Below are 13,352 nucleotides of genomic sequence, written 5' to 3'. Positions count from 1 at the left end.
GCAGGCAACAATGTCTTAGATGGGACTACATTGTTGCAGAATTTACACAGCACTGGATTTTCAAAAAATGCACTGGGGTGAAATTTTATCCCCAAGGACTAGGTTAGGATTTAATAGTCTGTTTTTCTGGTCTCAGCATGGCACTGGAATTGTGTTGGCAGCCTCTCTGAACTATCACCTCCTATAAAGTGATAAGAGGCAATAGCAATCATGCAGTTGATGCTTCAGGTTTCTTACCAATGTATCAGGAACTCACAAGTGTTTGAGTGACAGCCTTCAACTGTGTTGCATTCATTCCTGAAAGGAGGTCTGAGAGGATCCTGATGTATGAAGGTTGATCATTTCCCTGGAGGCTTCTAAGTGAAAATCCTCACAAGGGTGTTTTCATATACTGATTTTACTCAGACTAGTTATTATCTCTGAATGTCAAAAGGAGTTTGGAATAAAATATGTCACCCCTTCATTGTCATGAGTGTGAAGTGTGCATGTGTGGTTGATGGAGATTTGAATATATAAAGGTAAATGTTTATGTAGAAGCAAGTCTCTTCAATGTGACATTTCCAAGCAAGGAGGTTTAGGATTTGTAGCCTCTCTCTCTCTCTTTGTGGGGGAAAGAACCCTATGAAAAACACAAACATAACAGACATGGGAAGACTGGTGAAAGTCCACTGACCTTGAATAGTTGCCAGAGTGCTGTTACTCATCAGAGCTGGGCTGAGAGCACCGCCTAGTGTCCCTGGATTGAGACTGAGTAAGGCACCTCTGCAATCCCAAAACAGGAAACAAAAACAAACTGAAGACAGAGCGACTTTCCAGGTGAGCAGTCTTAGACACAGAATTAGATTTTAAAAGTCAAATTCGAATTTCCCCTGTTGTTTATCACAAAAACGGACGCAGATCCTTTCAGCAACATTTCTACCTAGGATTTATTATTGACTGGTTGCATTCTTTAAAATCGATCTTAAAAGTGGCAAGAAATGTAAAAACTTGCATCCAAACATTTTTATACCTGAAAAGTGCCAATAATCTCTGATGGGCTGAACTACTGAATTAAAAGAAAGAATTAAGACAATCTTTATTTTCAAACAGCACTTATTTTTAAGTAAAGGTACTAAATGTGCAGTGTATTGACATCTGATGCCTGAAGGCTAGATAGTTAAAATGGCAAGCAAATTTTATGAATGGCAGATACCTACCCAGCTGCAAACTGTGAGGATGCCATCAAGCCTGGATTTAGTCCTGCTGCTGCTGCCATGGCAGCAAGACTTGCATTTGCAGGCAACTGTGCAGCTCCTTGGAGTGCCGCTGCTGCTGTTTGCAACCCAGAAGCAGTTACCATCACCTGGCTGGTCCCAATTGCTGAGGACATGGGGGTGGAGGTTGTCTGTGTTGTGCTGGTCTCACTGGCACTCGATGCCTCAGAAGTGGAAGCGGAGGCAGAAGGAGAGGGACTCAGGGAGGGTGATGTCACTGCTGCGGAAGCCGGGGGTGCGGTAGAAATCACAGTCGCTGTGTTGTTGGGGATGGTTTCTGTGGTGCCTGAAAGGATGGTTTCAATCAGACTAAAATAGTTAATACTCCTGGAAGAGATCTAAAACTACAAGACAGACAGAGAACAAAAGACACCATTCCAATGGAATGAAAGGGCAATGCGCCAAAGTGTAAGGAAAAGAGGACTGATTAACTCAATGGACACTGTGTGTTAGTACAGTATTGTGAACAGAACCCAAAAGGCACTGTTTATCTTGGATCTGAGTGTATTAAAACTTGTTGCTTAACAAACAACCCTGGATACAAATGATTCTAGGGATTCTCTGACATAATAGGTCACTAAATTTCAGTCTTTGTAACAGCAAGTACTTCTGTGCTGAGGAAGTCTGAATATTCTCTTACCTGTGACTGCCAAACTAGTTACTGCCGCGCTGGTTAGAGGGAGCACAGGGTTGACAGTCAGGGTTGTAGCTGCACTGCTTGTCACAAGGCTTGGTGTGGTTGCCACCTAGAGGTCAGAACAAAACAGCTAAGCTTTCTTTAAGAAAGGAAAAGAAATCAGATTTAAATGTTTACTACTTACCTACAAATACAGAAGCTAGCAAACACATACTATCATATAGCTTTGGAATTTTATTCATTGAAGCTTAGAACTATGCTACAGTGCTACTTGTAGTGAGAAAATCATTAAGCTATGTATAACACAAACACCCATGTGAATCACCCAGCTCAATCCAGCAACAATTCATGTCTTGCTTAGTACTCAAAGCCCTCTGGAGGATGTCTTCTTCAATATGGACCAAAGTAGAAGCAATAGGTGGTGTACTGAACACAGCAGTGACCACTGAAGATAAAAACTTAAGATTTTGAAATCTGCATTATGTTAACCTCATTACCAAGAGGATAGGAGTGATTTTAATTTCTTCCAGTCCAGTATAACTCAAGTTAATTCTTACCAATGAAGTTGGGCAAGGGAAAATTGCTTTGATGGGCGAGCTGCTGGTTCCACCACTACTCGGTGGGTTAATCCTTTTCTCCTTCTGGCGCCGGTTACAGAACCAAACGCGGATCACCTCTTTCTCCATGTTCAGCTGGTCAGCTATCATGGTGATCTCTTCCGAGGTAGGCTTTTGGTTCTGAAAGAGTAGTAATTTGAAGAGAAGAGCTCAGTTATGGTTTGGACACAGGGTGAATTCCCATTTTACAGGGAAGCTGCAACAATGAAAGCCAGCAGCTACCTATAATTGTTGCAGATACATCTGAAATATCTCTCTCATAGCAGGGAAGATGCACCAGTTCCTCTTCTACTTCTTACATGGGAAGGACAGAAGGTGAAGTGATTCATATAGTCATAGTGTGTCAGGTAATATAGTATTTTATAATGTTATTTAATTGTTCTTATGCCATTTTATCATTTCATGCTATGCTGAAACTACTCAGCAGCCGTTAGAGTAGCACACAGTGCAACAGATCGACTAACCTCCAGGAAACTCTTCTCTAAGGCCACACGTATGTTGGTCTCTATGCTGGTGCGTTTCTTCCTCCTGCGGTTCAAGCCCTCAATCCCCAGCCCTGGGGAATTCAGGGCACTTGGGCTGGAGAGAGCTGAATCTGATGAGAGGTTTTCTGAAAACAGTCAACACAAGTCAAGGTCACTGAAGCATGCTAATAATATATTTTTAAAAGGTACCACTCACAGTACTTGGTTAAACAACTACACATTAACTCATGTAATGGCCCCTCAACCTCAACCTAGGAATGGCCAGCACTGGGCCTCCTGATGCCAGACTACACTCCCATAACTAAGGGTGTTCTCAATAAGGGTACCATGATTGTGGCATGCCCTTCCCTTACGGACCCGACTGACACCCACCTTAATTAGTTTCTAGCACCAGTTAAAAATGTATCCCAGGCCTTTAGTTAAGGGGTTTGTAGGCTGCCTCTGCTGACCTTATTCATTTGCTGTATACGATGTCGGGTTATTGGTTTTGTACGTTGTGTATTTCATGCAGTTATTGTACATAATGTATTTCATACTGTAATTTAATTTCCTTTATAATGTGAACCACTGTATAGTCCTGAAAGGTAGCATACAAACAAACAAATATCCAAAAATTCTATGGCTTGGATCTCAAGTTCCCTGAGCAGAAATCCATTCATGGGACCTTCCCATCAAGTTTCACCAATTATCCCTCCTCCCAGCAGCCCCCTGTTCCTCCCCTCCTTCAAATCTGCTCAAGAAAGTTGAGGCACCCTCCAGAACAGAGCGGGAGGTGGTGTGTGGCAGGCTACAGGATGAATTGCATCACTACCATTGGATCGAAAGCCATTCTGCAAACAGACTGAGCCCTTCAATTTGTGGAAGGGACATCTAGCATCTAAGCCTATGGGTCCTATGTAGCAGAAATACTGAAACTAACAGTACTTGCTATTTAAAAAGCCATACTATACAGCTTTGATGGAAAGTCAGTTCTCAAGATCTGAAGGAGAAAAGGTTTGATCAAACCTAATTGCACATGGCCACATTTAGGGTTAGCCGCTAACTTTTTATATGCACTAGCCAATAGTTTTGCTCATGTATTTTTGAGCATTTTTTTGGTCTTAAGAATAAAAAGTGCCAGAGTAAGCTTATGATTATGTGGTTGAAAAACACTGCATATGTGCAATTATTTTCACATCAGAGCCAGTGCCGTACAAACGCTTCAGAAAGACCGCTCAAGTAAGTAACTATTTATGCTTCTTCAATCTATTCCACTTGCATAACAGACTGAACGGAATGGAAATATCTGTTGTAAGTATAACAAAATGGAACCCCACCACAAAGAGCATTGGAATAAAAATCTTTACGAAATTCAGAGTTGTTCTGCGGTATTTCAGGAATTTTAAAAGGAAATTCTCACCTGCATCATTGAGCCACTTTTCCAGAAGTGGTTTTAACTTGCACATGTTCTTAAAGCTGAGGTTCAAGGCTTCAAAGCGAGAGATAGTAGTTTGACTGAAGTCATTTCCATAGAGTTTACCCATAGCGAGCCCAACATCACCCTGCACGGTTGAAAGAAAAGAAGATGGGAATAAAACAAGTTGCTCAACGACATATACTTCTATAGGACAGATGTAATAAAATAAATCTCATTACAAAGCTATTGACAGATACAACGGAGACACAATCAGATTTCTTCCGTCTTGTTGATAGACGTATGCTAGTTTCCCACTGAATTAAACTGTCCTTTTGACGAATTTATGTCCAACACATGCTTTAAAACTGGTATAAGATAGACCATCTTGCAAAAGTGTTGCTCAAGAAGGAATAAAGATGTTGTCTACAGGTCACCAAATGCACCAAATTCTGCATCTTCAAAGGCCAATTACTTGATTAGCAATGAACTGTTTCTAAATTTTAAAGTTAGCGCTTGGTCAAAGTATCTGACCCACACCCTGTTTGGTGAGGAGGCCTGCTGAAGTGTTATGTACAGTCAAACCTCAGTTGTCGAACGTAATCCATTCTGGAAGCCCATTTGGCTTCCGAAATGTTTGACAACCTAGGCACGGCTTCCAATTGGTTGCAGGAACTTCCTGCACCCAGTGGAAGCCATGTCGGACGTTCGGCTTCTGAAAAACGTCTGAGAACGTAAACGTTCTGAAATGGAGGTGTTCGGGATCTGAGGTTTAACTGTTTAAGGGACTCTGCCTCAACACAGAGGGCTAAATCAGTTTCCACGGCCTTCAAGTCCAACAGTTAAGTGAAGTTAAGCACTTTCTTCCAACGTTAAGGGATCTCAGCTCAATGAATGAGTGCGCATATAGTCACATAAAAAGTATCAGGGTCAAGTACATAAACTCATTTAATTCATGTACAACTCATGACAGATCAAATTGACAACAGCTGGGAAACAACTGGGATAACAAACTGAATTATTTTTGTTTATGTAGGACATCCACCACCTTTGGATACAATGAGGAGTCTAATGACCATACTACTTAATCTCCTACTTTAGATATTTATTTTAAATTGTAAAGTCTTCTTTTGATTTTTTTTAACTTGAGAATTGAACTGCAATAGGCAATTAGTTTATTAGTCTTCTATATAAACCTGCACCGAGTAATTATTTCTGAAAGACAGAACAATAAATCTATAAGCATCTGAAAATAACTTACAGTACCACCAGCAAATAATTCTCTCTCACGCACATACTTTGATAAATTAAACATTTATTACTTCAGTTTTCTAATTACTATCCTCTCACATAATTAAGCAATCACTATCATTAAAAACTAATTATGTATATAGCTTGTGCAATATAATTGTTAAGTAAATACTATGCTGTTTGTCATCCTAGTGGTACAATGTTTTGCTGCAAAACAGAGAAGTACAAGGTGCCCCTTTGACTTGGGGGCGGGGGGGAGATGAATTTCCATCCACAATTGAATTTTTGCCCATCTCAGTTAAGGAAAGATTGATTAGCTTGTCACATAGGATATACATTCAGTGGAGTTTGAAGTGCATACATCTGAAAAAGCTACAGAAGCATGGATCATACATATATGCTTAACATAAACAAGTTGATTCTCATTGAAGTCTGCTCAAACAGATTTTATTGGGAAAATTATGACGATCCTTTCCTAGCATTGCTTTTCTGTATGTATGGACCCACAAGACCACTTTAAAAATCTCATAAGCCCAAAATATCATGTCAATACAAGGAAAGTCCAATCTTCAATTACCACCATGCTTTTCTCAAAAGGTGGAGGAACCTTAAGAAAGACATCTCCAGGTAAGCTCAGAAATGGTCAGGTTTGTACAGGAGTAGGCAGTCCTTAAGAAAGCCTGTAAAGCCCTTTATAGCTACAACGCTCAGCACTAAGCTTAGAAATGTATAAGGAACCAACAGAGCTCTTTTAGAACTGATGAGATATCATCTCCCATAAAGTGTGTTGCAATGGGTCATTTTGGTTATAACTTTTCTCATAGAGAAAAGTGGTCAGGCTATCTTTGCCCAGGAGGATCACAGCATGTGCACCAGCTTAAGCTTGTAAAAAGAATTTTATACCACTGATATTTACTTCTGCGTACAAAGTGAAGGCCATGGACTCACCACATCTGAAACTCTGATCTTCAGCCCTATTTAGAATCAAACCTCACTAGATTTGATGGAGGTGTTCTCAAATAAGTATAGAGGTATTCTTTTCAGTACAATGCACACAAGGCAGCAGCCCACCAATTTCTTCTCAGATTTCTGCTCCAAGGGTGGGCGTGCGGAGGTGAGCAAGGAAAAAAAGGGGGAAGTAGAGGAAAGAACTTTGATGGGATGGAGGAATGGGGCAGCTTTAAGAGGCACGAGGAACAGTTTGTCTACCTGTGATGCAGTAGTAGCCAGAGGGACAAATTAGAAGCCTATGGAACCCACAGGATACATGCTATGGTGTGGAGCCATAGTCTTGCAGAACCACTTTCTGAACCTGACCCACCAGGTAGTAATAAAACAACTGTGCCATTCACTCTCATCCCAGCCAGGCAGTCCAAAAGGATGCTGTGGATGATGGCACCAAAAGCTTCCAAAAGGTCCAGGAGAATTCGTAGCGGCAAACTCACCTTGATCTCCTTGCAAAGCTAATCCATTTGGATAACTAAAGTGGTTTCTGTACAGAACCCATCCGAAGTGGCAGCTCTGTAGTTCAATGGTACAACACATGATTTGCATGCAAAATCCCTTCTACCTCCAGGTAGAACAGGGGAGTTCTCGTTTCTGTAATCTTGGAGAACTGCTAGTAGCCAATGCAGACAATACTGAACTTAAGGACCAATGGTATGGCTCGGTATAAGGTGGCTTATGTTTGTTTGACATTAATTAAAATGCATTTCACTTGGAAATTCACAAATCCTCCACAGACACTAATAAAAGCCCACATAAGAAGTCAGGATAAATTAGGAAAAGTGATATAGACCCTGTCCTTCCAGATCTGAACACTGGTATTTTACTCATTGTGAAGGGATCTTAAATCTTCCATTTTACCTGAGTGAATCCAAGTTTGATCCGTCTTTGTTTGAAAGTCTTGGCAAATTGCTCAAGCTCCTCAAGATCACTGGGCTCTTCCAAGCTGGGGGTATCAATTCGCTTTGGTGTTGACTGGCTCTGTGGAAGTGGCTGAATAGGGGTCGCTGCTATTGTGCGTGTTGGGGTTGCTGGCTGCTAAGAAATATAAGAAAGCAAAGAGTGAAGTCAGAAAACATATAGAAATAAAAGCATGGTTAAGAAAAAAGGTATGGCTTTTCTTGGTAAATGCTAGTCTCTACTATTTTCTAGCATACGCATTGTATTTTAATTACATTCAATTCTAAAATAGGTATTGCAATCTAGAGTATTCTCAAAGGAAATTTTATTCAACAGAGCAATTCTTTTAAAAGGACAATAAAAACAAAGGTGTCTCCTGATCCTTTAATTTTTCTGCTTAAGAATGAAGTACACTTTCTCCCAATTATTCTCACTATGCAAAAAAGAGAATGACTGAACAAAGCAAAGGGGTGAGTGGGAAGAGTAAAGTCCCAAAAGTCCAAAACAGCTCCAGAAAGAGTTTATGGCTTTTTCTGCTATAAAGCTTTTTAGCAAGTGACAAAGTGTTATCAGGTAGACTTAGGACTGGTTCAGAAGTTGCATCTAAGCACAATTCCTATTCTGACATTAGCTAGACTTCTAATCACTGCTTTCCAGATGCGTTAATACATTTTCCAGTAATTTCTTGATACGTAAAATATAGCATGACACATACACACTGTGCTCAACATTTTCCAGCGCAAGTGCAAAGGTTTTTAGAATATGTCAACAATCTCTTAAGTGAGAGGTAGCCACCAGTTCATTGTCTCTCTAGAATAATAAAATGGACAACTTTTGCTATGCACCATGGCCTGAATTCTCTCATCCTACCCCCACCAAGTAGGAATAAGAAAAATTATCGAAAACTGACCTGAGAAGTGAAAGTGATGCTTGGCTGAGACTGCAGGAGGTTGGCTTGGCTTTGCTGAGGTAGTTGCGTTAAGAGATTCTGCGCTTGCAGGAGACCTGAAAGAGAGGAGACACGAATTTTAAAAATTACATAAATGCTATTGATCAAACTGATTTACTGCAGTATGGTGTCTTATGGGCACAGACCATATAGCTCCTTAGTATTTTATGCAGAAGTCTGCTAAAGGAAATCTATTTCAAGTATATCATTTCCCAAAAAACCAATGGAACTGAACTGCTTACTGGGCTCTGGGAAGCTCTTGCAAGATCTACCAAAAACCAGTCAGCAAGTCTTACAGCTCAGAAGCTCTTTCTGCACTGGGGAAACACTGTGTAAAAAGACTTTGAAGCTCCTGCCTTCTGTGCTTTTAATTTGTGTGATTTCAACTGACCAGCCTTCAACCGGGCAAAGTTGAAATCGTACAAGTTAAACGTCCATAAGTTACCCGTATTCAGAGGAGAGAGGGATAGAAATAGGCATTGAGAGTGAAGAGGCACATGATAGCAATTCAAAGGTTTGAAGCACTGTAGGGTAACACATGTGCTGAAGACACTATGTATAAGTATTTATATGATAATGCTAGAAGACAAGCTAAGTTAGATGACAGAATAGATACAGTGGGTATAATGGAAACTTGGTGGAATGGAGAGTGCCAGTGGGACATGATGATCTCTGGATACAGACTCTATACATGGTCTAGAACTGAGGCTGCTCTGTTTAACAGAGAGAACCCAAGTCCAACAAGCTAGAAACCCCAAAAGGGGCAGGTTCTTTCACAGAAATGGGGGGGGGGCATTATACAGCTCCCAAAAGTAATTTAGCACTGAGGATCCCCCTGACCAAAATGCCCAGGGTAATCTTGAAATAAAGGATTAAATCAAGGAGGCATCCAAATGAGAAAATGCTACAGTAATGGGAAATTTCAGTAACCCACGCATATAATGGGCTACATGCATTTTCTAGTAATAAAAAAGAAATAAAATTTCTAGATATCCTAAATGACTGTTTCCTAACAGGTGGTCATTGTACCAACTAGAGGGGTGGCAACCCTAGACTTAGAACTTAAGCGAAACTCAGGACCAGGTGGAAGATGTGTCAAGCAGATTGGAAACAATTACCGCAGTGCTATCAAATTCAACATATATTTAAATTGCCAAGAAAATCCAACACAGTCACATTTTATTTCAAAGGAGGAAACTTTGCCAAAATAAGGTGATTGGTAAAATGGAAGCTGAAAGTCAAGAGGGACAAGTCTCTCCAGAATCCCCAGGGTTGTTCAAAACCACAATAATAGAAGCCTAGCTAGAATATATTCCACAGATCTGGAAAGGTACCACCAGGATCATTAAGATACTGGTGTGGTAAAGAGCAGAGTCAAGGAAGCTATCAGAGGCAGGAAGGATTCCCTCAGAAAATGGAAGTCTAGTCCAAAAGAAAGGCAGACAGACCAATAAATAATAAACCAATGAAACCAATAAATGATAAAAACAAGGATTGACAAAAATTATTTACATTCAAAGCAGGTGGCTGCATAGGGAGGTAGTCAGGCCTTTGGATGACAAAAGAGCCAAATATGTGCTAAACGAGTAAAAGGAGACCGCAGAGGAGCTGAATCAATTATTTGTCTTCACTGTGCAAGATGTAGGGAAGACACCTGTGCCTGAATAAACTTGCATGGAGTTGTTTTTTTTAAAGAAGAAGAAGAAGTGAGGCAAATGGTGGTGACAAGTTCTAGGTCTTTTTCACAAATTAGAAACTGAAAAATCATCTGGTCCAGATGGCACCCAAGAGTTTTGAAATGTGAAATTGCTGAACTTATAACAAAAATATGAAAACTGTCAATTAACCTCCATACCTGAGGTTAATTTTTAAAAAAGGATCTGGGGTGGGGTTGGGGTTCCTGGGAAACTGCAGGTCAATTATCTTAACATCTGTTCCACAAAAACTGGTGGAAAGAATTGTTATGCCTTGCTGAAGCAGAACCAGAATAGTTTCTGCAAGGGCAAGTCCTGTGTTATTACAGTTCTCTCTTTGAGTATCAACAAGCATATAGGAAGAGGTGATCCAGTTGACATGCTGTCTTACTACCTCTAAAGTTGACTTAATAATTTCAAAAAGCTGCAGGTAAGTATCTCACCCAAGACTCCTGAATAAACTTAGCAATCATGGAGTAAGAGAAGTCCTCTTATGGATCAGGAATTAGTTAAGAAACAGAAAGCAGAGTAGGAATAAATGGACAGTTCTCCCAATGCAAGGATGAAGAAAGTGAAGGCCAACAAGGATTGAGGCCTTTGCTTTTTACTTTTTAATGACCTGGAGTTAGGGGTGAACAGTGAGGTAGCCAAGTTTGCTGACGATACCAAATTGCTGAGCTCCAAAAGGATCTCTACAAACTGGGTGAAAGAGCAGTAAAACGGCAAATGCAATTTATTGTAAGCAAGTGTAAAATGATGCACATTGGGGCAAATTTTTACCCCTCATTTAACATATAGGCTAATGGGGTCTGAAATGGCAGTGACTGACCAGGAATGAGACCTTGAGGTTGTAGAGAGTAACTCGATGAAGATGTTGACCCGACCCAGTGTGCGGCAGCTGTGAAAGAGGCGAATTTCATGTTAGGGATCATCACGAAAGGGACTGAAAATTTAACTGCCAATATCACAATGCTGTTATAACAAATATATGGGGAGACTACACTTGGAATACTGTGTACAGTTTCTGGTCACCTCCCCTCAAAAAGGATACTGCACAGCTGGGACAAAAAATTCAGAAAAGAGGGAACTAAAGTGATCATGGGGTTGGAGTAACTCCCCTGAGGAAACATAAAGGGATTTTAAGTTTAGGGGGGAAAGATGAGTGGTGGGAGTGGGGACATGAGAGCGGTGCATAAGATTAGGTGTGTCATGGAAAAAGTGGCAGGCAGAAAACTCTCCCTATTATATAGTACTAGAACTCAGGGGAAGTCAATGAAGCTGAATGTTGGAAGATTCAGGACAAAAGAAAGTACTTCTTCACATAGCGCATAGTTTAAACTATGGTATTCGCTCCCACAAACGTAGTGATGGCCACCAACTTGGATGGCTTTAAAAGAGGATTAGACAAATTCATGGAGGATCAGGCTATCAATGGTGTCTAGCCACGATGGCTATGTTCTAACTCTACGGTTGGAGGCAGTATGCCTCTGAATATCAGTTGCTGGGAATCGCAGGAAGGGAGAGTGCTGTTGCACTCAGGTCCTGCGTAGGGGCTTCCCATAGGGATCTTGTTGGCCACTGTAAGAACAGGATGCTAGACTAGATGAGTCTTTGGCCTGATCCAGAAGAACTCTTCTTATGTTCATTACAATCATGACACTCGAAGCACTCTAGCAATTGCAGAAAAAGTGGGACAGAATTTTTTTAAATGAATTTTTGTAGCTTAAGGTTTTAACCCAAATAAAGGCATATAGGGAAAAGAGGTGTCCTGTATACTCACTATTTCAAAACTGTCAAAAAAAGAAAAAAAGAGTACTATATTAAAGAAGGGAAACGATAAGGATTCCAGAGAAGCCATGCCTGCATACTTATTGGACTTCTGCTCATGCGATGGATATATTCACCCAGATGGTCCCTACTCTATAGTAACAAACATCTTCCCTAAAATTTACGTGCCTGAGTATTAAATACATCTGGTTGCTTGTTTGCCTGCAACAAAATATCTTTATAAAGAACTTAAGTCCTTTAGGAAACGTCTTGCTCACCCTGCTGCCCCTGCGGCGTCTGTGAGATGATGAACTGTGCTGGTTGCAAGTTGGTTGTTGGATGCACCAACACAAACTGTTGCAGGTTGAGATTCTGTTGTTGGAGCTGCTGCAGGTGCTGCAAATCCTTGAAGAAGCAAAACGGAATTAAGAGTTTTTCAAACTTAAACAGTCATTCCCTCCCCTTCAAAAGCAAAACAAACCCATTAGGAAAAGAACCGTGATCCAAAATTCTTACTCTGCAAACACAGGGCATCTGAATTTAATAGCACATAAAAAAATGAACACATACTAATTCATAGAATCATAGAATGACCTGGAAAAAGTTGCTAACGCAAACGAACAACAGCAAAGTATTGATTTAAGGATGTAGTCCTCCTCTTGAGGTTTTCAGCATATCATCAATTTCACTAATAGAAACAAAATTTTAGCATCAGCAAATGTTGAAATTTTAGGCTGCCACGGAGCTCTGCTTGTCCCCAGGCTCCTTCAGTTTTTGTATCTGCCCTCCGCAGGTGATGGGGGCTTTGGTAGGAAATGACTAGTGCAGCCATCAACAGCCCACCAGGCTCATCAACCCTGCTCATAAGGAGACCTGCTGGAATTTTATGCCAGCTGCATCATACAAGCAGAGGGATGCTACTGGAAATCTGCCTTTGCTTTCTCATACATCCGCTTCCAGGCAAGCAGCAGCTACAAAACAGTGGTGAGAGAAAGTACATACCATCTCCTTCCTCTTGGCCCTAGTCTGCCCCACCCACAGAAGTGGATCCCACAATTGTTTATGTGAGGACATGTTCATCATATGGGAGGGGGAGGGGAAGTAAACATGGAACAATATGGTGTCTGGGCAGTAATCAACCTCAATCTATGGCCATGTTTCCCATCCCTACTCACACCCATCTGGAAAAGCTTGTTGAAACAAGAATGTCTTCAATTGTTTCTGGAAATTACAAACAGAGGGCACCTGCTGTATCTCAACAATGATCCTGTTACACAAACAGTCACACTGAAAACCCTGCAACATATTGTCATGGCTAGAACTTCTGATATTTTTAGGGTTTCAAGAACAGCCCCAATTGCAAAGAAATAACTTGCTGGGCATATGGAGGGTAAGGCAGTC

The 13,352-nt window shown here is 40.8% G+C and overlaps 1 protein-coding gene across 12 annotated transcripts in view; it reads right to left on the bottom strand.

Moving 5' to 3' along the window:
- POU2F1 (POU class 2 homeobox 1) overlaps nucleotides 1-13,352 on the bottom strand; it is a 112,476-nt gene that overhangs the window by 14,351 nt on the left and 84,773 nt on the right. For 5 of the 12 annotated variants that reach the window (XM_083498624.1, XM_083498633.1, XM_083498629.1 and 2 more), the window contains exons 7-16: nucleotides 12,230-12,356; nucleotides 11,014-11,082; nucleotides 8,452-8,546; nucleotides 7,503-7,679; nucleotides 4,392-4,533; nucleotides 2,972-3,117; nucleotides 2,448-2,627; nucleotides 1,894-1,999; nucleotides 1,197-1,539; nucleotides 674-762 (exon numbers count right to left, since the gene is read on the bottom strand). In XM_083498624.1, the coding sequence (XP_083354750.1) occupies nucleotides 674-762; nucleotides 1,197-1,539; nucleotides 1,894-1,999; nucleotides 2,448-2,627; nucleotides 2,972-3,117; nucleotides 4,392-4,533; nucleotides 7,503-7,679; nucleotides 8,452-8,546; nucleotides 11,014-11,082; nucleotides 12,230-12,356 (1,474 nt within the window). The remainder of the gene's footprint in view (nucleotides 1-673; nucleotides 763-1,196; nucleotides 1,540-1,893; nucleotides 2,000-2,447; nucleotides 2,628-2,971; nucleotides 3,118-4,391; nucleotides 4,534-7,502; nucleotides 7,680-8,451; nucleotides 8,547-11,013; nucleotides 11,083-12,229; nucleotides 12,357-13,352) is intronic. The other 7 variants (XM_083498635.1, XM_083498627.1, XM_083498626.1 and 4 more) reach the window with 3 other exon arrangements.

The sequence above is a fragment of the Podarcis liolepis genome (genome assembly GCF_965112155.1).
Source record: "Podarcis liolepis genome assembly, chromosome: 4".
Classification (NCBI taxonomy): domain Eukaryota; kingdom Metazoa; phylum Chordata; class Lepidosauria; order Squamata; family Lacertidae; genus Podarcis; species Podarcis liolepis.
The sequence above is the reverse complement of the archived record's forward strand: the minus strand, read 5'-3'. Positions and strand labels throughout refer to the sequence as shown.